The sequence below is a fragment of the Lichenostomus cassidix genome, chromosome 1 (genome assembly GCF_008360975.1).
Source record: "Lichenostomus cassidix isolate B80296 chromosome 1, HeHo_3.0, whole genome shotgun sequence".
NCBI classification, from domain to species: Eukaryota; Metazoa; Chordata; class Aves; order Passeriformes; family Meliphagidae; genus Lichenostomus; species Lichenostomus cassidix.
Genome location: NC_139479.1, coordinates 23,923,287 through 23,951,085, shown reverse-complemented (window position 1 = coordinate 23,951,085; position 27,799 = coordinate 23,923,287). Strand labels below are relative to the sequence as shown.

Sequence of the window (27,799 nt, the reverse complement as noted above, 5' to 3'; positions counted from 1 at the left end):
CTGTTTCAATGACCCTCTCAGGGAAGAATCTTTTCCTAATATCCACTCTGAACTTCCCCTGATGGAGCTACATTCCATTTATTGGTAAAGGCAGTGACCCAGCTTAATTCTCAGGGGAAACCTGGGATGGGGTGCGAGCTGATCCTCGGAGTGTGAGATCACCCTGGGAACATGGAACCAAACATTCCCCTGTGTGGTGAACAATATGCAGATTGGCAGTAGGTAGGGAGGAAAGAGGTCCTCCATCATATTGAAACAGAACAAAGAGAGTAGGGTTTAGGTGATGTATTTTCCTCACACATGAGGACTGATAGTAGCTACTCTGTTTGATATTATTCTGGTTTGGACTTTAAGTAAATGATTACATCAGGGAAAAGAAGCTGAAGGTGAGATGGTTGGGGAGGTTAGTTGAACCAAAGAGGGCTCTGATGCCCTCTTTTCTGCACCTGATAAAATGGTGAGGGTTGGGGCTGGATGTTGCTGAATGTGTAGTGAGGTATCTTTAGTTGAGGAGGTTTCTTCTTGGAAGGACACAGGGGATGTCACCTCAAAAAGTGTCCTGGGCATCAGAGATTATTCAGTGAGGAAGGCTGCTGAGTGTGTACCTGTGCTCCAGCACTGAGATCTAAACAACATGGTAGTTGGAAATTACAGAGAATAAAATGCCTTAAGATTGTTGCTGGTGAATCATGGCTTGGGGGCCAGTTACCACCACAAATCTTTGATTTTTATTTTTTTAATTGTATTATTCTTTTAAAATTTAAAAAAAAGAATTCTTTCTGCCCTTGGGAAAATTATTTTGCAGAATGTTATGTTGGCCCCAATTAGTTGTCCATAATTGTTGTATGTAAAACAATGATGACTGAGGACCAGTGCCTCATGCACTTCCCAGAGATTACAGCATATGGTTATAGGCTGTATATTTTCATATCTTGAAAAGGATATCATAAGAATGGTGGTTTGAAGGGACAGAAATGCCTGAAGAGAGTTCACTGTCAGTGAACTCTGTATCTAAAGCCTCTGAAACAGGTTCAGAGGAAGGAATAAAAGTTTAAGCTTTAGACCATCCCTGGAAACATGGTTTCGTTAATGTGAAACAGTGCACTGGATTATGGGGTTTTTTTGCAATGAATGTTTTCTGAAAAGAGCAGAATAACTTGGGAATTGATTAAATAGATGAAGAAATAATGAACTGCCTGGAGAAAGTCCTGGAGGAAGTTCTATTTTCTGTGTCCACCAACTTAAAATACAATGATACACAAGTGAACTCAAAGGTAGCAAATTCACTGCAACTGAAAGTGCTTTTGTATGCAGATTAAGTAAAAATATGGAAATACCTTGTCAGAAGGAATTGTGAAAAGTACATATATAAAAGAAACAGAAGACAAAAGCAACAGAATTTATTCATCTATGGCTAACTCTATTGGAAGTGGAATTTTATTTCTAATGTATATTTTTGGTACCAACTTGCAGAAGTAAGGTAATGGGGAGGTTAAGGCACCTCGTCAGTACTTGATGCAGGCCAAGATAACTGTTGTGTGTGAACGTCTGTGCTACCTTCTGCATTCCAGCCCCCACATTAAATCCCTGCTTTGCATGTAGTATTTAATAATAGTGTGCAAAGTGACTGTGCTGTTCTAGCCTAAGTGGGAAACTACTTGACAGTTTGAGTGGGGCTTTCCCTAAATAGTATCAGAGATGTGTGCCTGGCTAAAGCTGTCCATGCCAAGGCATTGTGGCTCAACAAACATGAACAACTTTGGCATCCTCAAGAGGACTTGCGGAGTTTGTACAAGTTCTTGAACTGATTTAATACATCATTTTTTAAAGCCACAGATTCTAGGCTGGAGCAATATTGAGAATCTTCATCATGGAGAATTTGTGCCTTTGGCATTGCATTCTTCCCTGGTTACTGAAGGAAGAGGTGCATTATGCAGATGTCTGTCAAAATTGACTCAACAGCTGAAAGTCTCAATACTGACTGTCTGCTTTGTGATAATACTGAAAATATATGAGGGAGGGAGGCATGAACAAGAGAAATGGTTAGTGGAACAACGTAAATGCAATGGCAGAGCTGCTGACAAAAGTTGCAGATATATGGAAATTTATCTTCTTGGTGGATCGGGAGTTGGTGGGAGAGAGTGTAGAAAATAAGGTTGTCCAAGAACTGGATTATTCACAAGGACACAAAACTGGTGTCCTAGAGGGTATATGCAAAGGCATAGGTGTTCTGGGCAAGAAAACAAGTTATTGGTGCCCTGTTGCATCCTTCAGTTTGACTTTAGTATTTGTGAAATACTAAATACCTGGACTGTCTAAGAAACAACACCTCTTTCAGTTTGAGCATGGGGGGAAAACACAGGGATGGGATGGGATGGGATAGGATATGTTTTTCCCAGTAGTTCTCTACTAGCTGAGTAAATAGCGTTGCCTAGAACTGCAGAATGCTTTGTAAGCTGTAAGGTAGAGATGAATGTGTACAAAGTAACTCATGTTGACTCAGTTGTGTGTTGCTTTTGGTTTTTTTTTCCTTTTCCTGGGATACCAGTCACATTCTGTAGTGAAAAACAAATAGGTATTTAAATTAGTATTGTATGTCTAGGTGCCTGAACTTAGGCAGTCAGGGTTGTGGTGTCTTTCTGTTGACTATGCAATGAACTTTTACTCTGCTTTGGAAGGAAGGGGTCAGTGGGTGCTCAAAATACAAGTGTGGGGTGGGTAACTGTCTGCTGATTGTTTTACAGTTACTGCTTTGAGTGCTCATGTATGGTCAGTACATTTCTAGTTTCACCTCAGTACATACACACTATGGTGACACAAATATCAAAGCCAGGGAAACTCATAATCAACCTCACAGTTACTTGGCTGAGCTTCTCCTGATACTCTATGGACTAGTTTTGGTATCTTTACTTCACACTGCAATCACATTAATATCTAGATGAATTGTTTGCTTCTCTGGAATTGCTGTCTCATGTAGAAGCCACTGGCCATGTGAGCTTCCAAGTGGCAGTGTTTTACTGCCTGAACTGAAGGTACACTTAGTAATCCCTCATCTGAGTCACATTGTGCTATTGCAAAATATCGAAACAAGTAACCTTTGTTCGGTCCCCATCTAGAAAGATGCTGAGTCTATGGTGTACACACTTGGAGCCATTAAAAATTATGGAACAGAAAGAATAATTTTCTTTTCCAAGTCTGAATGATTTCCTTTCTTTCAGGGAAGCACTAGGTACAACATCCAGGGGGTTGATCAAAAGGCATCAAAACTGTGATAAATTCCTTTTCCTGTGCTTGATTTACTTTAATTTCATATTCAGTACCTGAAGATATGCCTAGGAAATGAGATTTCAGCTTGGTGATTAAACTTATACAAGTGGTGCTGCAGAAAGCAGAGGTGGTCAAAGAAAATGAGTGGGTTTTTTGCTCTTAATTTGAATTCTTAACATAAGTAGTTTGCCATCCTACATCACAGGAGACTCAAGATAGCTTCCTTTAGGGCAATCAATTCAATAAGCATACAAGATTTCCACACCTACCTGGGTGTGGAAAGAAACAAATCTAGAAGAGTGCTTATTAACATGGTTTTTAAAGGGAGCTAGATCATCAGATGTGTTTGTGAATCTTCTAGTATATCTTTCCATCTCTTAGGGAGCAGATGAGAATTGAAGTTGGTTTTGCATGGATTACCAAGAAGCCATTCATGGAAGATCTCTGCTGAGAGCCTAAAGACCTGTGTGAGCTTGAATCTGTTACTGTTTTATAGATAGAACAAAACCAGAAAAATATGGATGTCAGCTTTTGCCTTTTCAGCAGTTCCATTGCAGCAAAAATAGGTTTCGTCTAGTTTGTAGCATGGCAGAAACTTCATGTAGAGGACTCTGGGAGGAGTCCCACTAAAACTTTCACTACTCAGACTCAAATGTCATATTATGAATTAAAGCTTCTGTGTTTGCAGATTTTTTTCTGTTCCACCCCTTTCATAAATTCTTTTTTTTTTTTTGTTTTGTTTCTTCTTCTGTCATAGAATTCATTGTGTCCTCAGTTACAGAGAATATATCCTTTATCCATTTTTTTTTCTGGTTTACAGATCAGTGAATCAAAGATTGAAATACTGGAATAATTTTGTTCAATAAGGATTAAGCATCTGATGTAGATGCTTCTCCCTGTTCCCTCAGCCTTTCTTTTTAATACAATATTTTCTGTATTCTGTACATGATTTAATATTCCTAACTACTGTTTTTGTACTTCAGGAAATGCTTACAAAATACAGAGAAAGGATGTTGTCCAGCCATCCAACCATTCTTACATACTTAGTTTAAAAATAATGGTCTTCATTACAGTTGAAATAACAGGAAAATTTCTGATTTACTTTCTGCAGATGATGACTACTTATGAGTTTTTAATCATATATAATATTTAACCATATATATTTAAATATGTGAGATTTTTTTTTCTGAATTACATAATTATCTGGAAAATCAGGGATAGCTTAGTTAGACCTTCTGGAAAATATTCTTGATGTAAGACTATACTAACTAGAAGCAGCAAAGAAACAGTTTGGGAGGCAGGGCAAGAGAAATGAATGTGTAGGATACTTCCTGAAGAATGTAAAGCAACAGTTAGGTAGATTGAAATAGCCTTTAAAACAAAAGAAATATCTAAATGCTTCTTAGGGACTGTGTTATAATTTTTCTACATGGATTCAACTAAGTTTGATTTTTGCTTAAGCTCCTGTTCCCAATCCACTCAAGGACAGCAGTGCAAAAGCATGCATGTGTGATGATGTGCCCTGGTTGCAATGACCTTCAGTTGAGCTCCTGCTCCCTGCTTCCTTTTCCCTGAGGGGTTTGGGCTCACTGACTTCCCTTTCTGGTTGTGTAGGCTATTTCAGTGATGGGACTGAAGCTTCATGCAGTTTAATGCCTTATGTTGTGAAAGGCCTCAAAATTCAGTTTCTGTTCTTCATAGTGAGGTCTGTGATCCGGACATATAAATCTCTTATTGCTCACTCCCTAATTGCTGAATGTAGAAATAAGGATCTTGGTAATATTCTAGAGGCTTTTTTATTTATTTTCCATCTATCATTTGCTCTCAAAAAAAGCAAAGATTTTTTTTTTCATTTGGAAAAGAAAAATTATCAGAATCTGTAGCAGCTTATAGTTACAAAAATAAATGAAAGAAAAAGCTCTTTGTAGTTGAGTCAGCATTTTCCAAGCCTCATAGAAGAGATCATCAAATCTTGTGGTTTGCTGCTAGTGAGACTTAGGTGTTTTAAAACAAAAAAATCCCCAATGGTATAAAGAGTGTTTTTTTTTTTTTCTTCTTCTTCTTGAAACAAGCTGTTGCTTTTTAAAAAAGTAAATCTGTAATTTTCTGAGACTAAAAATGTTTCAAACTGCTCAGCTTCTCCAACCCCTACCAGTATGATTACTTCTTAATTTTCTGAGACTGTAAGATTGTCTTTAGGACATGAGCTTTCCCTCCCATAGCAGATAGCTGAATGTATGACATTTGTATTGTTTCCCTGATCTCCTTTCCACATTGCCGTACTCAACTTCTTACTCCATTTGAAGTTTTGGACACACAGTGGAATAGTTGGTGTCTGTCTTCTTTTTGAGTGGCAGAACGCTTTGTGACCTGGAGATACTGCCCTAATTGTGAAAGAAAAGGATGCAGTGCAAGCAAATCAGTAAGCAGTTCCCTTTCTGTAAGTAGCTTCCCCTCTTGGCATGAGAGATGAATGGGCAGACACTGGACAGTGGTAATGTCGCTTATTTTGTTTAGGAAGTTCAGAGCTGAGTAGTTTATGATTTTTAGTGGTACTCCCTTTGTACCAGGTTGGAGAACATTAATGAGATAAGACTGATTGTTTACCATGCCTGTTGTCTGATTACAGTTTCTTTAATTCTCAAATTAATACCATTAAACTGTGGATACTACATATGCTGTCAGGTGTGTAGGCTGAGAAGGTGGAAGTAGAATTAAAAGGGAGAAGTAGTGCTGGAAATGTAAAGGCCATCTGTTTATTTTAGTCAGCACAGGCGCTGAAAACACAAGTCACACGTCCTGTGATAAAATTATCTGAATGATATGAAAAGGTTTTAAATACATTCCCACAAAACCCAGGTAGCAGCACTGTGTCTGGCACAATCTCCCACTTCTGAAGGCAGCCCACAGGATAATCAGAACTGCCTCCTGCTTTTGACAAATAGCAGCTGTTCAGGAGCCCCCAGTGAAGATGGTTTCAGCTGAATAGAAACTGATGGTAGTTGGTGAGGAATAGAAGCTGTTGTAATTTTCTTCAAGGTAAATTATGCATTAATTCATTGCATGTGTTCTTAGTTGAAAACCTGCCTATAAATCATTGAAAATGTTAAAACAAATCCAAAGAGCAGGCCTAATTTATGTTCCATGTTATTAATATAAGTTTCTCTCCAAAAAAATAAAACAAATAAAACACTTTTTCATTCAGTATGCAAGATCCATGGCCTTTATTTCTAAGCATTTAGCAAAGTTTGAATATTTTTCAAATTGCTAGTGAAGGCTGGTTTAAAGTTAAGCTCAGTGTTACAAATCTTGAGCTGGCATATAGTTATCTACTACACCTCAGTTCCACTTCACCAAAAGATTATTTACCTTGAATGGGAGGTGCTTACCAAGTAACTGCAGGGGCAGATCAGCTGTGGGTGCCTGCTATTGATCTGATAACCAGAGCTTCCTGAAGCATTTTGGACAACTGTGTTAGTTGTTATGTGTGCAAAAATCATTCCTCACTTTTGAAACATATTGCACAGAAGGCCACTTCTGACAAAATAGCCTGCCAGCTCTCAGATGTGTTTTTGTGAAACCTGGACTCCATTTCTCGGAATGTGAATGTTGGGATTTGTAGATGCCTTTCCTTCCCCCTCCTCACCTATTAGTGATCAGTGGCGAATATCAGTGTTTAGCCGCTGCCTTGCGCTACCGTTTTGTAAAAGCTAGGCCTCTAGAGGTACTTCTAGTTCTCTTCTTCCTGTCCCCTAGTCCTAATCAACCTGGAAACGTACTAGTAGGATAAAAGATTTATGGAAATAGTGCTTGAGGTGGTGTCTACATATGAGCCCAGTAATTAAATTAATCTTCAAAAGGAAGCATGGCCAATAAACTTGGGTCGCTTTCTACATTGTAGTGCCCCAGTGCCTGTATTGAACAAAGCTGTGCAGCAGCTGTGGAAGAAGAGGATAGTCTCTGGCTGTGTGATATGGTTGGAAGGTGCATTCCCAGGGATATGTGACCTTCCAGGATGGTTACTGAAGACTAAAAAACACTTGCTTCTGGTGGCCTGATGCTGTGGTAGAAACAGCCTGGAGATCCCTGAAACTGTCTAAATACTGAGCTTCTTGCAGGTTCTTAAAAGCCTCTGGCTGGTGTCCTGGGATGGCCCTGAAATGGAGCACTGAGAGGCAGTGCTGGGTTCTGTTGGCCTGTCTTTGCTACTAGTGCTTTGAAATATTAATGGAAAGAATTACTATGAAAGTGAGGCTCATGGAAAATAGGTAATGCCATAGTTAATGCTCTTGTAAATAAATCTAGAATGGTTTGGGTTGGGAGATCTTAAAGATCATCTAGTTCCAATGCCCCTGCCATGGGCAGGGATACTCACCCATTTGATCAGCCTATTCAGGGCCCCATCCGACCTGTCCTTGAACACTTCCTGGGATGGAGCACCCACAGCCTCTCTGGGCAACAAGCTCTGAAGCTCTCCTGTGGATCTGTGAAAGACTTACTGTGTTATCATGTGGGACTCTCATTGGGTGGATGTGCACAAAAAAGCTTACAGCTGCATCTTGGTGGTTTCTCTTCCTGTGCTTGGGAAGAAGCGAATTGAAGACTAACAGTCAGGAGGCAGAAAAACATAATGTGTTTGTGGTTGATAATATGGAAAAAGAAGAATGTTTCTAAAAGAATAGACCATTTAATTTTATGTATGGTTGGATACAAAACTTAATCTAAAGAGGGTTTGCAATGAGTAACAATAAAATCTTTTTGTCTGCTCTAAAATGTCAGTGATCTTAATTAAGATGTTTATTAAGTTTATGGTGCTTCCTCACTCAAAAAATGGTATGATGTATTGGACTGATTGGCTTAGTGTGTATGTTGTTACCCTTCTGCAAAAAATCCTGTGGGGAATTTTGATTTTTAGCAAAATGTCTAATGAGGAAGTTGAAAAGCCTAATTCAGCTTAAAACAGGAATAAAGAATGAAGAAAAATAGGAAGAATTTCTTGTCTGTGAGGTAGTGGGCAGATTCTGATGTAACAATTCTTTGCTAATAGCTGGCAGAAATGCTGACGAGTGGTGGAATTTCAGAGTGCTTATTGAGATACCTTTAGAACAGCAGTCTCAACTAAGCCCCAAGTAGCCTTTTGCTTACTCTGCCCCACTGGGATGGGGGAGAAAACTGGAGGAGTAAAAGTGATAAAAATTGTGGGTTAAGACAAAGCCGGTTTAGTGGGTAAAGCAAAAATCGCATGCACCAGCAAAGCAAGGAGTCCATTCCTCACTTCCCTTTGGCAGGCAGGTCTTCAACCATCTCCAGGGAAGCTGGGCCCCATCATGTATAACACTGACTTGGGAAGACAAGTGCCATCACTCCGAACATCCCCTCCTTCCTACTCCTTTCCCCCAGCTTTATGTGCCAAGGATGACACCATACAGTGTGGGATATCCCTCTGGTCAGTTGGGCCCAGCTGTCCTGTCTGTGTCCCCTCCCAATTTCTTGTGCACCGCCAGTCCCCTCATGGTTGGGTGATACCACAGAATCAGTTAGGTTGGAAAAGATCTCTGAGATCAAGTCCAACCTTTGAACACCACCATGTCAGACCATGGCACTCAGTCTTTCCTTAAACACCTCCAGGGACAGCCCATTACCATGTCTAATCACCCCTTCTGTGGAGAATTTATTCCTGATGTCCAACCTAAACCTCCCCTGGTGCATCTCATGTCCTCTTGTCCTGTTGCTGGTTATCCAGGAGAAGAGGCTGACCCACCTGGCTACAGCCTCCTTTTCAAGTGGTTGTAGAGGGTAATAAGGTCCCTGCTGAGCCTTCTTTTTTCCAGGCTAAACAATCCTAGCTCCCTCAGCTGCCCCTCATGGGACACTCCCAGGTCCTTTCTTGCTGGGCCACTTTTCTGCTGCTCTGCCCCCAGCCTGTAGCACTCCCTGGGGTTGTTGCCAGGTGCAGGATCTGGCCCTTGTTGGACCTCATGCCTTTGGTCTCACCCCATTGATCCAGCATGCCCAGGTCCCTCTGCCAAACCTTCCTACCCTCCAGCAGATCAACACTCCCACCCAGCTTGGCGTTGTGTGTGAACTTGCTGATGGTAGATTCAATCTCCTCATCCAGATCGTCAAAAAACAGGACTAGGCCCAACTCTGATCCCTGGGAGACACCACTAGTGACCAAAGGCCAACTGGATGCAGCACCATTCACCACCACTCCCTGCGCCCAGCCATCCAGCCAGTTCTTAATCCAGCCAAGAGTGCACCTTTCCTAGACGTGGGCCACCAGCTTTTCCAGGAGGATGCTGCAGGAGGTGGTGTCAATGGCTTTGTTGTAGTCCAGGTAGGCCATGTAGTCTTCCAGCACATAGGGATGGCCTGCTTGTGCGTCTTTAAAATTTCTTTCTGAAGGTATGTATTGATTAAATTATGTATTATGCATTACTTAAAGTTAAAATACGTATTGAAGTATATGAGAATCAGGAAAGTCCCCAAAACTGTGCAAGTGCTGCTCAGCAATAGCTGGAATATCCCTGTGTTATCTATGCAGTTTCCCAAATCAGCAGCACAAATCCCAAATCACAGTCCTTTACTGGCTACTGTGAAGAAAATTACCTCTGCCTCAGCCAAACCAAAAACCTGGCTAGCTTGTCAGTTCCTTGTTGAGCAACATAAAACATCCAGTAAATGTGGAAGGACCTCCTGGCCCTGCAGTGCCAGTCAAACCATGCTAAAGTACACCTGACCACGCATTCCTGCCTGAGCTAAGGACCTGCTTCTCATTTTGAAGAGCTAGCTTTGGGAGGGAGTGTGGGCTTTGAAGGTCTGCTTTCTGAGGGACTCTGAAGTTAAGGACCTGGCAGCAGCTTCTGCTGGGAAACTGTGTAGAGAATTGGACTTGTCTGCAGTGCCTGCAGAAACCCCTGTGGAAAGGGATTGTAAATTTAAGGAAAAAGTATCAGTTTTCAGGTACTGGAAAGAAAAAACAGCTGCTTTTAGAACTCACTCTGTGGAAAATGAATTGGTTTTCTGTAGAAGGTACTTTTCTTTGAAGGGATGGATTGGTGTTTCAGCGGGTGTTAAAGCTGAAAAGCTGCTCCCACAGGCCAGAAGCATGTGTCTTGCCCAGGTCAGGTTGTTGTACAGCCCTGTCCTGTAACTGGCCTCTTTGTTACTCACTGCTGAGCAATGTTTGACTGTCAAGCTCTGCTGCTGCAGCTAAGTGTTCAGTAATAATTGCTTCCTGCAGAGCTTTTCCAAAGTAAATCCCGGGTTTCTTGTCCCCCCTCCCCTTATGATTTGCTTCCAATCATATTTTCCTTAGGAAAGCTGCCAAATGACCACTTCTTTTTAAGCAGCAGTTTCAGATTTTCTTTTAGACTCGTAGTTTCAGAAGAATTTTGAAATGCTTTTTACTTACTCAGATTTAAATGTCTAGTTTCATTCTTGCCTTCTTGCTCTTATTTCTGTACAGGCATACAGGAGCTTCATAAATTTAACTCTGAAAGTCTCTGCCACTTTTCAGTAGACAAGGTGTTGATGCTAGATTTCAGCTGGAGTTCTGGTGGACCATTTGGTCATAGACCATCCGGTAATGTCCCATCAGTATGTCATGCCCTCATTTATTTTGCCAGGTGTTTAGATAAAACATTTCTCTTCAGAGCTGAGCGATTTCAGAGAGAAATAGATAAATACTGGTGTCATTTTTTCAGTTTGTGTTGAAGATGCACTCTTGGTATGTTTGCTGGTCTGGCAGGGCTAAGGTTAGTTCTGTTCATCTTACCGTTCCAGACAGCTGAAAATACATGAACTGGTTGAATTTTCTGGGCTTATCTCTTTTTTTCAAGAAATGAACACAGTACATCAGGAGAACTAAATAAAATGAATGGTTTGAAGAAAGTAAATCTTGTCTAGCTAAATGTGTAAGTTATTCAGGATTGTAGAGACATCAGTGGGATCTTTAGCTACAAACAAAATTTTTAATACAGATCTAGCCAAAGTTTTTGTTGGCAAAAACATGCTATGTAGTGTGGTTAGGAGGTTTTCTCTATGCTGCTATGTAATGCTTTGTGTTGCTAGACATAATATGGTGAAGTTTAAAACTTTGGATAGAAAGCATATTCATGTTTCTATGAAATGTGATAGCTTTGGATAGAAAGCATACTGGTGTTTCTATGGGAACTTCTACTTTGAAATTAAAATTCTTGTGAGTTTAGACGCTCATTCTAAATTCATTATTAGAATGGTAAGTTCTGATTTATTCTTTCCAGCAAGAAAAATAATTTTGCCTTTATGTAGCAGAACAGATCCCAGGTATTCTTTTGTTCCAGAAAAGCTGAAATTTAATGGGCTAAATCTTGTCAATAATAGAATTTTCTCTAATAGCATTTCTTCTCCTTTATATAGGAATTGTGCAGCTGAAGGCATTGCTGGTTATAGAAATTCTAAATATGCCTTTAGTCCAAAGGCGCTCAGTTTATAAGTCTCTTTATAAAAAGATGATTGCAGCTAAAAATACACAGACTAAACAAATGTCTAAGGCTGCAAGTGAAGAGACTAATGTTATGGGGTGCTGGCAACAGGTTAAGCTAGATTCATTGGGCAACAATATAGTTTGCAAGGTCCATTGAGTTGGCAATAGATGGCAAACCAAGGTCTTGGTACGTTGTGGTGTCCTAGAACCTATGAGGTGTTCTGAGAAGTACAGCAAGCATAGGGAGAGATAAAAGTAGTCAAGAATTTGTGTAATGTCGTAACTTCAGTGAGACTTTTTACATTATTTTACATTATTGTTTTTTGAAGAGATTACATTGTGAAGCTGAAAGTCTATCAAAATTCAGAATCTGAAAGTTGAACTCCAATAAGCTAGTTGGTGGGATATGAACTTTCCTTTCTTTAGCTGCTTATTACAAATTCCTCCTAAGTCACAAGACAAAGACTGAGTGAAGTTCTATCATCTTTATTATGCAGGAGGTCAGATTTGAATGACGATTATACTTGGTCTCTGATCATGCTGTGTAAATGTTTTTTTTTTTTTTCTTTATGATTTTTTTTTCTTTCCTCTTCTGTCCCATGAAAACTTGATCTTCACCTTTCCTTGAGTGTTTCTGATAGGTCTGTCATTGGGAACCAGAAATGCAAGTCTTCGCTACCACAGGTATGGAATGAAAACACACAAACTACTCTTCAGGGCTGGATTAAAAACGTTTCTGGGAATATTTAAACTAATTCATGACTAATGCAGGGTTTGACAAGATGACTGAGGGATGTTTACTATATTTGAGCTGTGGGTGAGAAGGCTTCATCTGCAGTAATTGGCTTTTTTGGATACCTCTGGGACTCAGAATGCTCTGCAGGATGTAACAGATTAATTGGCACCGGTGTAAGCTGCTAGGCATCTGCTTTTAGTTTATCTCCCTTTAGAAAATTAAGCTTTTACTTAAAAACACATTTCTCCATAACCTATCACTCTGTTAACTGTCAAAAAAGCACAGCAAGTTTTTACCCGTGTTTCAGTTGTTTGCACTTCAGAGGTCTGCTGTGAATTAAGGCTACGTGCCTTTTGAGGCATTTCTTCTGCACATCAGAAAAGGGTGGTGACTGGCCTTTTATTCTGGAGCTTCTACCAGGACATGCCTAGATCGATAATCTTCTTGGAGGATATGAAATAAAGCTAATCTGTCACAAAAGAATCCCATTATTTTCTGTTTTGCCCTTCTTATTGAACAGGGTTTTGTGTGTGCCTTTTTGCTGAAGAAAAGGATGTTGCAACAACTCTTTTTCTTCAGATAATGCTCAGATGATCCCGTAGATCATTAACCACATCTCGCAGGGTTTGGCATGTGATGTGCAGCACACCACGCTCACATTCTTGCATAACTTCTCAGTGTGCTATTTGTCCTAACAATGAAAGGCCCATTTAAGTGAAGTTCTTTGGAAGAATTGTTTTATGTGAATTGTGCCAAAGTATCACTTTTGGAATGTTAATTGAATTGATGTTCTAATAACAATTAAAGAGTCAGTTGAAACTGCTTGACCTGTTGGTATAACTCAAGTTTGATGAGGGAAAGATTTCTTAGAAAGGTCAGGGGCATAAAGGGGGTTGTTTTCCCAACAAATCAGGGCTTTCTTGAGTGTCTTGGCCAGTAATCATTCTGGGCGTATATAGCACAAAAGAAAAACAGGAACACAGCCAAAATAGAATTATAAGCACTTTACTGGCAAAAACCATAAAGAGAAGCACATTAATAGGAGTTTCTGCTGACATTTATTATAGCTAGTTGTTAAGATGAGATGGGATCTTGTCACTGCACACAAATATCTTAAGGGCAGGTGTCAAGATGATGAGGCCAGACTTTTCAGTAGTGCCCAGTGATGGGACAAGGGATAGAAGGCACAAATCAGAACACAGGGAGCCTAATCCAAATATTAGGAAAAACTTCTTTACTTTGAGTGCGGCAGCACACTGGAACAGGCTGTCTAGTGACGTTTTGGATCTTCCTTATCTGGAGATGTTCAAAATGTGCCTGAAATGATCTTGTGCAACCTGCTGTAGACAAGCCTGTTTCACCTGTGAGGCTGGACTAGATGATTTCCAGAGGTCCCTTCCAACCTCAACCATCCTGTGATTTGTGTAGCTTTCCTTTTGAAAATGCTCCAAATAAGCAATAAGCTTGAATCTGTAAAGAAATATAGACAGCATTACTTTTAGTAAAGTTATTATTCCTTTTTAAGGGAAGACTTCTCTTTCAAGAAAGTAGGTGAAGTGGGTAGAATTTTAGGGCAAAATCTTTAATGTATTTCATATATATTGGTCCTTGCAGAAACATGTCCTTCAAATCTTATTTATGGCATATCAGTTAGCTTTAGTTTAGTTCTGCTTAAAGGGGAGAGGAAAGAAGTAGGCTAAATGAAATCTGGATAATGCTTTTTTCGTTAAATGTCATTACTCTTATTAGGTGTAAAGTGTGGTGGAACTTCCAGTAACTAAGCACTGTTTGTCTTTATTTCAGATGCTGTCTAGTGCTTCTTTTTGTTTATAAATATTCTGAATTAATTACTTTCCCAGAGAAACTGGTCGTGATGGTTTATTTTATTTGTGTAGCAGCACATAATTTGTTTTAGTACCTTTAGATAAAGCAGAAGATGAGTGAGCTGCACTTCTTAATGCACACTGATAGATGCTGTTGTAGACTAGTCTTCCAGGGGGTAGTTGTCTTCTCTTGGCAGAATCTTAATGGCTAATTTAGATGCCCAAAAGGATGTTGGCTTTGTTATGTAAAGGCATGGAAATAAAGGATGAGTTTTGTTTTTTTCCCTGGCATATTATATTAGAAACAGACTCCCTAGTAATAGGCTTTGATGCTTAGTAATGCTATTAGTTTCATCCAGCATTTCCTGAAACCTATTGTAGATTTTCCTCCTATTCCATGGAGAATATATTAATATCTATTAAGTATTCCTGCATAAGTTTGCTTCCAAAGAGAAAATATAAGATTTATGCTTTAAAAAAAAAAAGTGTTTAAGCATTAGTCCTTTCTCACAGCTCTTCAGTTGCTTATCTCCGTGTATTTTTCCTAGATTTTTATTTCTATCATAATTTACATTCTCTAGTAACAGAGTTTACATATATTTTTTGATGTGTTTTATTCCAGACACTGTTGGATCACTCATGGTAGTTTAGTAGACTTCTAAGAAAATATCTCTTTGATATTTTTATTTATGTGGAAGTGTGCAGCTTAATCTCTCAGGATAAAAGTCATACTGTGGAACCATAGCTCATAACTTAGGGATTATAATGCCAAGGCATTTCCTGTTTTATCAAAACTTTCTCTACTTCCAGTTAGATGACTAGTTGGATTTTCTTGAGTTTATTCAGTTGTCCAGATAAAAATCAGATCTATTAAACTGAAATTTTAATACTTGATAGAATTCTATTCTATAGTCTGCCAGTAGATTGTATAAGATTTCTGAATGTGAATTCAGTGGGGACTAGATTATAGTGACATAATGTAATGCCACTTCCAGATCAAGAAAATAATTTTACATTCCTCCTGTATAGCAGTGCACTACAGTCTTGAGATCTGCCTTTTATTTGAATGTCATGTAGTTAAATGTACTAGAAAGTATCTGCTTCACTGATCACAGTTTGTAAGGCTTTCTCATCTGTGGCAGTCAGCTCAAATACATTGTTGGTTCCTCTGAATCTGGGGCTTGCCTCCACTGGGATATTGTGATCTTTTTTATGGGAAGAGATCTGTAGTGCTTGGAACTAATGTCCAGAGTATATTTGCCTTCCTGAATGATGGCCTTCAGGGGAGGAGTACATTTCCTTTATCTATATGGAAGCAGTAGTATAAATATCTAAATGCTGTCAGGCTTTCCTCTTAGTAGGTTTGGACCTAAGCTTGTGAATAACCTCTGTGATAAGGACTCTGTGTGTGTGTGTGTGTGTGTGTGTGTGTGTGTGTGTGTATGGCTAGGAAGAAGGAATCATGTGCAACACGATGGTGCTTTTACATGTTTTTGTTTTAAATCAGAGTGTAAAGAAAAATGTTATAAAGACTGAAGTTGTATTAATGGTTCTATTTATTTTAAAAGTGTTTTTAAATAATCTCAATTTTCTAAGACCAGATTTGAGGATGTTTAAGTAATTCACAGAAAATGATTATGCAGTGTGCAAGTTCTAGTCTTTCTCGTCATTGATTTTTGTGTCCAAGGGGCACATTTGTTAGCGGAGGTGTGATATTTCTAGTATGATAATTAAAGCTGACTGGAGGACAGGGCTCAGTTTGATCATGATTTCTTGTCTTGCCTAAGTGAGAAGTGGATGAGTGCTCCTGGTTTGTGTGTGTCGTTTTCTCACACTGAGCTGCTTTTTGCAGAAGGAGCTTTATAAGCCTAGAATAATTCATGTTTATAGAGTGGGGATGTTTGCAGGGTCTTGGCAATTTCATACTCCTGCAGATCTCAAAGTATTTGCTCATTAAGTAAAAATTGCATAGATTTAAGTAAAGAGATTATTTATTTCACAAATTTAAATCTTGTTCCATTACAAAATAAAGATTCTTGACTTAACAATTCAGAATAAATTGTGTTTAGAAGTGGAATAAGCATGTCTCAATCGTATTACTTTGAGCCCACTTTCTTGACTGTTTTTGATAATTTTTCTTTGGAGATCAGTATTAAAGAATTTTCCTTTGTTCATTGTTCACTTAACCCATGTGGTTGTTATTTTCTTCTTCCATGTGTAGCTCTTTCTAGTTTAAAACATGAAAGTGAAGCCCTTTGGGTATTAAGATCAGTACTCTCCTATGTTTGTGTTATATTCTGATTTGGCCAAGACATACACATGTAATTTTAATAACTTAAATAGAAACTACTAAAATAGGGCACAGTTCGTGCCTTGAATGTTGATTCATATCTTAAGTAATGAGTATAAACAAAATAAACGTCATCTTGTTTTTTAGCAGAGCTAGACATCTGTTACATTCTGAAACTTCAATACACACAAATGTCTTCTATAATGCAGATTCTTGAATGTACAGTACTGGGTGAAGGTGAAGCTAGAAGGAATTTTAGAGTTGCTCAACTGCAGTTCTTTTGGTTGGTTTTTTTTCTGGTGGGGCTAAGGGGGTGTTGTGGTGGAGGTTTTTGTTTTTTTGGATTTGTTGGTTTAATTATTTACTTTTTCTCCCTCTCAGAGACCTTAATTCTATGGGGAATTTTGTCTTGAAGAAAAACCAAATGTTGGCATTTTTCTGGCAGATCAGGAAATTGTGTATTTGGACAGCTCCTGGACACACAGAAATTGAACTCTCCAGTGCTTTCTGACTCATGTTTCCTCTAATTCCTACTTATGTCCTCCTTGTTAATCCTTTGGGATGGAGAGCTCTATTTTTATCCCCAAGTACCCACAGGTGTAGTCCAGTTCTTAATAAAGCTTATGACTTCAAGAGGAATATGATAAAGCCACCTGCAAGAGATAAATGCCAATTTTGAACAAGGAACGAAGAACTCTGACTTCATCACTGTCAAAACTTGACAGTCTGACTCATATGTGGGCAGGAGAATTTTCCTGGGACCTTTACTATTTGTTCTTTGATAGTCATTACATGTCTTGGTCTGTGTGCACAAATAGAAATCACAGTTCCTAGCAAAATTGTTTCCCCTGATGTCCTTTAAAGGGTCACAACTTTACTGCTTTGGCTGCGAACAGAAGAAAATGTTGTTCCCTTTTCAAAAGGGAGCTTTGTCTACTCTTGTGATCGCAAGGATGTTCCTGCTGAGGTAACTGAAGAGCATGAGGGTCACCCTTTGAACCTTCATCTACTGCAGCTGAATCCTCAAAGCTCATTTCTTTTTAATGCTGATTTCTGTGCTGTGTCATGGGTGTTATAGTTTCTCTTTTCTTTCCTATTCTAGCTGCCTTCCTGGGGCACAGTTCCTGTCCCTCTCTGTGTACACTCCAGTTCAGACTCTTATGAAGCAGAAAGAGAATCTGAAAGGCGAAACCTAGCTGATACCTTGTGTTTGTGTTAATTCCTTTCTACTGTTCAGATTACAATATTGCTTAAATCACAGTGAAAAATCCATGGAAGATACCTGTTTTATGGACTGAGAACTTCCTGGACAGTTTTGCACTCTTGTGCAACTTTAATGCAATGTTAGCATGCCTCTGTAGCCCATCTTTGTGTACTTTTCCCCACTACATATTTACCTTAGGGACTGAGTTATGCTGCCACTCAGACTGATATCAGAGTAGAAACAGTACTTCTTTCAGTACTTTACTGAAAACCTTTTTAGCTCTTTAATATTTGTTGTGTTTTATTCCCTCCAGACTAAAAGTAACAGCCTATTTTGCATCCTTTTACATACTCAACACTGAAATATTTAAAACTTGTTCTTCTGACATAAGTTTTCTTGAAAGAGTGTGTGTGTGTGCATGTGTGTGAAGTTGTGCCACTTCAGAAGTTGTGGTGAAAGCCTTTGAAGAGATAGTAGGTAAGGAGCATTACAAATCTGACTTCTGCTCTCATAAACATCCACAGCAACTTCATGGGCTACTTTGGATACCACCCTCAGGGGCCTTGGGCAGGCAGAGAGCTCCACGAGTGACATTGAGGCTGCTGTTGTCAGTGCATCCCACAGCTGGGAAGGGATGGGGATGCTTGGATGGGCTGTGGTCCCATCCAGAGAAGGAATTCACAGCCTTCGGGCTGAGGGGTGGAAGTGCTGTAGGGGGCTGGCTGGACCAAAGCCTAGGCTGTAAGTTCAAGTCTCAGTACACTTTAAATCTAGCCTTGCTTTTTTCTCAAGCCAGCCTCTTGCAATGTCTGCTTTTCCCTTCTTTCTCTGTTAGGTTTATTACAAACTTTATGGTACTGAGGTCCATTTGGCTCAAAACTCTTTGATTTGTTTGTAACAACCATCATAGGACTTTGAAAATGCTTGTTGGCTGTTCTGCCTCTGAGTGGCTGAAGTCTCCAACAGGACTTCATATACATGATGGAGGAGCTTCTGAAAAGCTGATGGTGCTGCAGATAGAGATACAGCTGTAGGGTTGTTGAACTGCTCTAGTCAAGGCAAAACATAAATATGAAAAGAAAAATGGATATTCATTTTTTGTTGCTCAGCTTTCAGAAGTTTCCCTGATGTGCCTTTGTAGCTGATTTGGTGGTTCTTGCAGTTCCTTTGACTGCAAATTATTTGATAGTTCTATTACTCTTCTCTGTTACCTTTATTTTTTTGAAAGGGCAGGGTTGTTTAATTGTTGGATTCAGGGTTTACCATTTAATTTAGCTGATTTTATAAAAAGTTTGTGGTTGGAGCGGGACCAGTTGGGTCCAGAGGAAAAAATAAGTGGCTATAAGAAGGGGGTGGCTGTTCTCATGCAGTAAGTTTTTCACCCTAATGTCTGATACTATTTTGCCTGACACCTTGAGGACAGATACTAGTTTAAATACTTCGTGTACTTTTGGGGTCTTTTTTTCCCATATTTACAGTTGTTCCAGCCCTTTAGTGTCAGAAGTGCTCTGTACAAGGAAACTGCTGTAAAAATACATTGTGCTGTTTTTTCTGCATGTTGATTGAGCTGTGAGGGTGAGCAAGGGAGACTATCCATAATTTCTCTGACATAATTAATCTCTTATGCGGGGTAAATCTGTACTGTTTCTTTTCCCCTTTCAACAATATATTAGTTGTAGAAGTAGTCAGTTGGTAGTTACCATGTGAAAGTGTCATGGTTTATATTATGCTGTGCAAGATTAGATTAGCATACGAATACCATAAAACAAGTGATAGTATTGTTCTAGTACTAGGTTGCTGTAGCAAATTACTCTGGGGGTTGCATTTTATGGCTTAGGCATCTGAAGTGGGAGAACAGAGGGAGATGTATGTTCCATTGTGGTTTCCACAGTACAGTATAATCAGGGTTTGGGTGAAAACAAAATCAGTCATGGCACAAACTTTTACTGAAAAAGTGGGGACATTTAAAGGCTCAGTTGCAATGCAGCTGAAAGCACAACTTTAACATGAGATTGGAGAAAGTTTGAAAGGACTGACCTCTTCCCTCTCCTGTATCCCAATGTCGCTTGCCCTTATTCAACATACCTAAACAAGGGTATAGCTATTCTTTTTTTTTTAAACCTTCCTTTTTTCCTGCCTGCCATATCATTAGTTAAAGAATTTCTTTTGCTGAGGGAAAGCAAATCAGCAGTTATACAAAATTGCACTGAAGCAATTTTCCATAAACTTTGCCTAATGGTTTTCTGTATGCTGTTCATTGAACTTTTGACCTCTGCAATGAACTCCTTTTACCAATTATTCACTTGGCAGGAATGTATTTAAATTACATGCATGTTTTTGATGTGAAATCCTCATTTTCTGTGTGACGAGAAAGTAACCGAGGAACAACTATTCTTTTTCAGCATTAGGCCTGAATTTATAGACATCTGTTTCTACCCTCTTTTCCGATCATTCACCAGCCTGAGAGATCCCACAACTTTTCCTCATGCAAATGTTTCACATACTTCTGAACATTCTCACCAACTTCCTTTTACACCTCTTTATAATGAACTCTGCACCTTTCCAAATCTGTTTCTTTGGCAGTTACCAGAGTTTCACTCTGTGTTTTAAGTGCAACAAGATTTGGATTTCATGTTCTAGCTTGAGGTTTTCCAGATTTGTTTTACTGATAATGATGAACACTTTGTCTCTCTTCTGGCAGCTGTGGAGTAGAGTCATGATGTTTGTTGAAGGACTTACTGCAGTGACTGTTCTGTTCCCAGCTGGAGGTAGATTCTGAGTTACTTTCACAGTGTGTATGTGCATGGGCAGATGTGTTTTCCCAATATGTGCTGACCTGCATTTTTCAGCATTAGTTTATTCTGCCTTTACTGTTCCACAGTCATTTACAAGGATTTCATGATTAGTCATTCATGAGGATAAAATAGCTGATGGTGGTCAGTAGCTTTGTGCAGAAGATGAATATAACCTGATCCCTTCCAGATTTTCTATAAATGAAGACTTGTGCAAAGGGGTTATATGAAAAGAGTTGAAAAATTATGTTGATTTTTAAACGTTCATATGAGCATAGTTGTTTTTTGTTTGTTCACACTTTTGTGATGACCTAAGGCTGACTCTGATGGCTGGTTGAAATCTAGTGTGTCTTATCTATTTCTTGATACAGTTTTGGATAGTAAAATATACAGCATATTCTACAGGTAGCCGGTATTTAGGGAAACTAGTAGTTCTCATAACATAGAAAACGTAGTTTGTCTTCTGTCTCGTTTCCCTTAGTGCCATTGCAACTACTGAAGAACACTGTTTTTGCCTCCCAGGATTTGAAGAAGAGTCAGTTTTGTCTTCCAAGAAATGAAGTTGAGGGATACCATCAAGGCTTACTTGGAGGTGCTGGAAGTTAGGCACTGAACAAGGAGAAAGAAATGTTTTAACTGTTGGTTATTGACCCAGTTGCCAGGGCAACTTAAAAGATAAATTTCTTTTCGAATGCAGTGGGATTTTCTGTGTATTGTATGTTTAATACTCAAAAAAAGTGTGAAAACTTGTGGTGGGACAGTTGCATGTCAATACAGGCTGGATACTACAAGAGACTTTTTCTGTAAAGCCAATGTACCTGAGAACTGTGGGCATGTAGGATCAGACTAAATAGCTTACAAAATCCTTCAAAATCTAGCAAGAAGTGGATTACTGATTTTGACCCAGATTTCTGAACTGGATGTACTTGAAAATATGTGCTGAATATATAGCAGTGATAAATTCTAGCAGAATTTGAAACAGTAGAATTGTTTTGTTTATGTGTGGTTAAGTAGATAGATGGGCCATCTGTGGCTGCAAGCAGGGTAGTAGTTAATGTGACATAAATCAACTGGCGTGCAACTTAATAAAAAAGAAACCACTTTTTTTTTCTCTCTGCAAGTGTGAATGCTGTGTGAGCTTCCTTATTCAGTTGTCTTTACAGATTCCCTTCTCTGAGACTGAGCAAGCAGTGAGCAGAGCTGTTCTGTGTCACTGTTGCTCTCTTAAGGAAAAACAGAGAGAAAAACCTGAAAGTGCTGCACATAACACATTTTTGCCTTCACTGCTTCATCCAGACTTCTGAAATTGGTTTAGAATTCCTTAAACTCTCTCACTTGGTTAATAATGAGTCTTCCAGCACGCTAACTTTTTGCTGTGTTTAAACCTTTGCCAGGACGGGAGCAGTTCCATGGCCTTGGGTCTATGTACTGCAGAGGAGCAGCTGCTGTGATCCTCACGTACGATGTGAACAGCCTCCAAAGCCTGACAGAGCTGGAAGAAAGATTCTTGGCACTGACAGACAGTGCAAGTGCTGACTGCATTTTTGCTATTGTTGGAAATAAAGTTGACCTCAGCGATGACTGTACTTCACCACCGGATGAAAATAGACCTGAGAAGTCTGTTGCCAGCTGTGGCTCAAAGGTGCGAAAACAAGTCCATGCAGAGGATGCGATTGCACTCTATAAAAAGATACTGAAATACAAAATGCTAGATGAGAAGGATGTTCCAGCAGCTGAGAAAATGTGTTTTGAGACCAGTGCAAAAACGGGATACAAGGTGGACTACCTCTTTGAAACTGTGTTTGACATGGTAGTCCCAATAATCGTACGGCAGAAGGCTGAGGGGCCACCGCAAACCGTTGACATCACAGACTACAAGCCAGCCAAAAGGACAAAATCAGGTTGTTGTGCCTGAACCATTTGCCTGACATAAGAAAAGAGGAGGGATTTTTTGCTGCAGGAAAGTAAGAACTGCCTGCAGTTCACCAGAAAGGAAAAGTCAAGGAATAAATAGACTAAAATGGTGTATGCAAAAAACAAAACAAATCTTCTGAGCATTAAAGGCTTCTGGGAAGCTCTGTGCATAAAGAAGTGGTAATGCGAGTGAAATTATGGAGTAAGACTTGCAAGTTTCCATGGGCTCTGAAGGCAAATGGTGTGTTACTACAATGGGTAGCAACAATTGTTTGGACAGATTTGAAAGAGTCTGATTTTTAGTGACTTGCCATTTCATGTTGCATGTTTATGTTTGTGTACTCTTGACAACTTTCATATGATTATCTTCTTTTCCCTTACGATTCTAACTTTGGAAGATTGAACACACGGTACTTTTTTATTCTTAAGGAAAAAAAGAAAATCCAGGTATATTTATATTTGTAGCTAATAAATCAGTTGTAATCTTTTTATGTCAGACATGGCAGTGTATGATTCAGAAGCTGAACTATTAAAATCACTGTGGATATGTACTATTCATTTGGAGACTTTATTAATGTGAATTCTCCTTCCATGTGTTAAGCAGTATCCCAGTATCCCAGCTCTTGCTGTTCTAATTGCAAGTTGCAGGAGGAAGTTTTCCTCTTTCCTTCCATTTTTTTCTTGTAATTCTTTCTAATATAGGTGGATCTTGGGGAAGAAATCAATCTTATTTTGTCTGCATTTTTGTAAAAACCTCTTTCTGGTGCCTGTAGGGATACCACTGTGTTCAGTACTTGTTTTCTGTCTCACTTCCCCTCCTCCTTAGTTGTTCTCAGGCAGAGCTGCAGCTTTGATTTTTATCAGCTACGCATGACATTACTACCTGGAGAAGTAATTACCTCTACCTGGAGGGAAGTGAAGATTGGTGTTTTCTGATGTGAAACGGGCTAATGCAGAAGGAAGGGAATAAACTGCCTTTTGTGGAGTAAAAGGTGCATGAAGGAGCAATAATGAGGTACATGGTTTCTCTCCTGACTGCTGTGAAAGGGGGGTCAACACTTAATACAGCTCCTAGAGCTTCCCAACCCTCTCAGCTACAAAGAATGCACGTAGTGACCCAGGAGCTCACACTTAACTGAGATCAGAGTGAAGAACTTCTAGCTTTTAAACACTCACACACACATGCATACACATACCCCCTGAAAACCCCCCTATTCCTCCCAAAACCAACCAACCAATAAACCTTGAAGATGCAGCTTGCATATTTTCAGTTTTGCAAGGTCTTGTATGGGGACTCCTTCATCTTCCTTTGGATGCCTCTGGTATAATTTTCTAAAACTAAGGGGTTGGTGGTTCTTGTGCTTTCTCATTGGCTTTCTCTGTCCCACCCAAATCACAGTTGTTTAGAAGAAAGGGAGACAATTCATAAATAATTAAAATATTGTTAAGCATATTTAAAGCACTTATTTTTCAAAAGTACATCCTCTTGAGCAAATTGCTGTAGAGTGGTAGCTTTATTTTCTGCTTTCAAGTTAATTCACGGTATACATGCAGTGGGGAAGAATGGCTTGAAAGAAAACCCACCGAACATTAAATAACAGAACCATAGGTTTGGGTTGGAAGGGACCTTTAAATGTCATCTAGTCCAATCCCCCACACATTGAGCAGGTAGGTCTTCAATTTAATCAGGTTGCTCAGAGCTCTGTCCAATGGAAACTTAAATGTTTCCAGGGATAGGGCATCTACCACCTCTCTGGGCATCCTGTCCCAGTGTTTTACCACCCTCATTGTAAAAATATGTCTTCATTATATCTGGTCTGCACCTGCCCTTTCATGTTTTAAAATCATTACCCCTTTTTCTATTGCTACCAGCTCTACTAAAGGGTTTAATTTTTTGGGTTTGCTAGTGGCTTGCAGTTTAGCACCTACACATCTGTCAGAGACTAAACAGCACCTAGACTGTGGTATTTAAAAATGTGTACAATTAGAAACCTTCTAGCTATTAACAAAATTCCAGGGTCAATATGTAGTCTTCCCTCAGGACTGGAAAGAGACAAACAGGGTACACTCATTTTTGTTTGTGACCAAAGGGATCTGCTGACACATCTGTGAGAGGTCCACTGCTGCTTCCCTGTGTCTGTTGACAGCTGAACCTGCAACATGCATTGATTGCAAGGTCAGACTTTTTGGGAGATGCCTGGGCAATGTACATCCAGAAGGTATAAAACAGGAAAAATATTTGTAAATTTAGCATCCAACACTTAAAGTATAAATATTTGCAATTCAGTTGCATCAGCATTTGATTCATATCAGATCTTAAATAATTCTTACAGTCTTTCTAAAAGCTCCAACTTTGGTGTTTTCACCAAATAAGATGACATGACAAGGTGTGTGCTGCACTTTTGCCCTTAAGCCTACACTTGTCTGGCATGATGTCTGTGGCTTTTTAGTGTTGCTGGCTGTTGTTCCTTCAGAGCTTTCTGGGTTATGATGGGTTGCCACTGTACCAGCCTTTGAGAGATCATGGGGTTACGTGACAAAACCTGGGAAGTTGCATAATACACAGGAGCTGTTGATGAGAGGTCAGTTGCCCGGAGCTGGACCCGTTGTGGTGATGCTGCTGAAGCCAAGGGAAATCCTCGCCGCAGGACTAGCGAAGGTGGATGAATGTCGCTGTTGAGCAGCTAGCAGAGTAATGAATGCATCGGTTCTCAGTGGCAAGAAGGAATGACCTTTATTGTTTTGATTTCATCACATTTATAGAGTTCTCAAAAGTCACCCAGATTGGTCAGTCAGAAGCCTTCCCCCAGGCCTGATTGGCCAGCCCTGCACTGCCCAAGTTCTGGGACACTGTTCCAAAACATCCAAACTTTATCTTTATTTACAAAACACAAGAAAACCTCTCATGGGAAAAACTGTGCTAGCCACAGATGAAAGCATGGATGAAGGACTCTGCCTGCCCTGCCGGGGAGGGAGAACTCATTTTCCAAGCATTTATTTCCCCTGCCCCGCTCCCTGTTATGTCTGGATTATGTGATTAAATAGGGAAATGAAAGTGGTGTTATTTTGGGCCATGCTGGGTGAATGCAAGCTACAGGTCAGCCAGTGCCTGAGGTGCTGGCTGAGCCAGGCTGACCCATGGGGAGGATCTGTCCTGCTTTCTGCCCCTCACTGGCACCGATGGTGCAAGACTGAGGTTGCACAGGGCCTTGACAATCCCAACAAGGCTTCAAGTCTTGTGGGGGCCACAAAAGCAGCCAGAACCACCTCAGTGCCCAGAAGGCTGGCAGAACTCCTGAGCCACTTAATTATATCCTTGCCCACATCATGGTGGGAAGCACACCTGCTTGTTTTTGCTTCTCTGCTTTGAGTCATAGGATGCAGTGATGTTGCTTCTTTCCCTTCTTCAGAAGGGTTTGAACTGTTATGTGCTGAACAACTGCAGGGCCAGGTCCCCACTCGCCCTCAGCAGGGTGGGTGGCTGTGTCTGGGGGTGCCACTGGTCCCCATGTGGTTACAGGGGCAGCTGCTGCCTGCACTGGGTGCTGTTGGCACATTGGCAGTGACCCCTCAGCCTCTCCCATGGCAGCAATCTCACACCTCCCATGCCAAGGCCATGTTTACTGCTTGCTGTTTGCTAATTTTCTATTTCTGGCAGCCGTGGACAAGTCCAGTCATGTAGGGTGTGAACAGACTCTGCTCCTTTGGTCAATACACTCTCGGGGAATAATTGGTGTCGACTCACATCACTATGTTGACTTTACTATATGTGTTGATACACTGATGCACTATTACCTACAGAAGGGAATATAATCTCATTTATCTTCTCCAGGCTCAGCAGCATGTTATACTTCAGCATGTTTTCAAACAGGGAACTGTAGGAAACAAACACTATGCCTTGAAGCAAAAGATTTGGTCAAAGCAAGGCAAAACATTTCTGGTTTTTTCCATCCCAGGCTGGAGCACTAATAGTTCAGTAAAATGATTGTTTTGTTTTGCTGTAGCTGTTTTACCTGTATAAAGATGTTTCAGCTTCCTGAAAGTAGGTTTTACAATCAGAACTGTGGGATGGTTTGGGTTGGAAGGGATCTTCAAGAGTCATCTATTTCCAGCCTTCTAGCCATGGGTAGGGACACCTTGCACTAGACCAGGTTGCTCAAAGCCCCATCCAGCCTGGCTTTGAACACTCCCAAGGATAGGACATCCACAGCTTCTCTGTACAACCTGCTCCAGTGTCTCACCACCCTCACAGTAACAAATGCCCTCCTTCTGTGCAATCGAAACCAACTCTCAGTTTAAAACTGCTGCCCCTTGCCCTGTCACTACAGGTTTTGTATAGACTTATATATATATATATATATATATATATATATATATATATAATATATATAATAGGCTTATATTGTAGGTGCTTTGAGGGTGCTCGAAGATCTCCCCAGAGTCCCAGCTGTCAGCCTGTCCTCACAGGAGAGGAGGTAAACTTGAAGCTAAAAGGCAGTTAGACAAGTCAGTCGCCCTCCACGCGTGCTCTGGATTAGCTCACCAGGTGAAATCCTTTGTTTGCTGTGAGTGTTCCACGTGTTTGTGTGCACGAGTTCCCTCCACTTCCCAGAGACGCGATTGCGCAGGCTTTGGAGAAGCACAGCTCTGAGTACACAGACCTGAAGCACGTGACGTACACGAAGTACAAAAGCTCAAGCCCGCTTAGCACTTTGTGGGTTTTGTGGTTGGTTTGTTTTTCCTCCACTCTATGTCAATGTGTTCTGCTTAAAGCTGTGCTGGAACCACTCTGAACAAACTTGTTAAGAGCAGCTTATTGAGTCAGAGAAAATGAAGAGGCAAAGCAACTCTTGGTGGAAGAACTATATGCTAAAGTTCTGTGTGCAAAAGCAATGAGCTTCGTAGGAAGATTAGGCAATATATTAGCCATGAAAATCCAAATAGTTTGCTGGTGTTGTTGACATAATTGGTTTTTGCAGATTTGTATAACCTTCAGTTGAATTCTCATAAAACACTGATTGTGTTGCATTGCCAGAACAGCACGCTGTACAACTGACAAATGATAGTCGTGTGATCATCCCACAACCACTGATGTCTAGCAATATGTGGAAGAGGCAAGTTGCCTGTTCTGGGATATTTTTTACTGCCACATTTAATTTAAGAGAATTGGCAAATATGGAATAAATTTAGCTCATGTTGACTGCCATGTTTTCAGTACTAAGTGTTTTATTTAGCTGAAATAAATAATAGTGTGGTAAGTTTGTTCAGGGGCTGCCTTTCTGAGCTACAGCATGGCCAGAGAGCTC

At 40.0% G+C, this 27,799-nt stretch overlaps 1 protein-coding gene across 1 annotated transcript in view; it reads left to right on the top strand.

Annotated features, from left to right (window-relative positions):
• Positions 1 to 23,051, top strand: part of RAB20 (RAB20, member RAS oncogene family) — a 28,866-nt gene extending 5,815 nt beyond the window's left edge. Inside the window, exon 2 of the mRNA XM_085052890.1 lies at positions 21,974 to 23,051. Coding sequence (XP_084909016.1) covers positions 21,974 to 22,494 — 521 coding nt within the window. The 3' untranslated portion in view covers positions 22,495 to 23,051. The remainder of the gene's footprint in view (positions 1 to 21,973) is intronic.
• Positions 23,052 to 27,799: the final 4,748 nt, after the last annotated feature.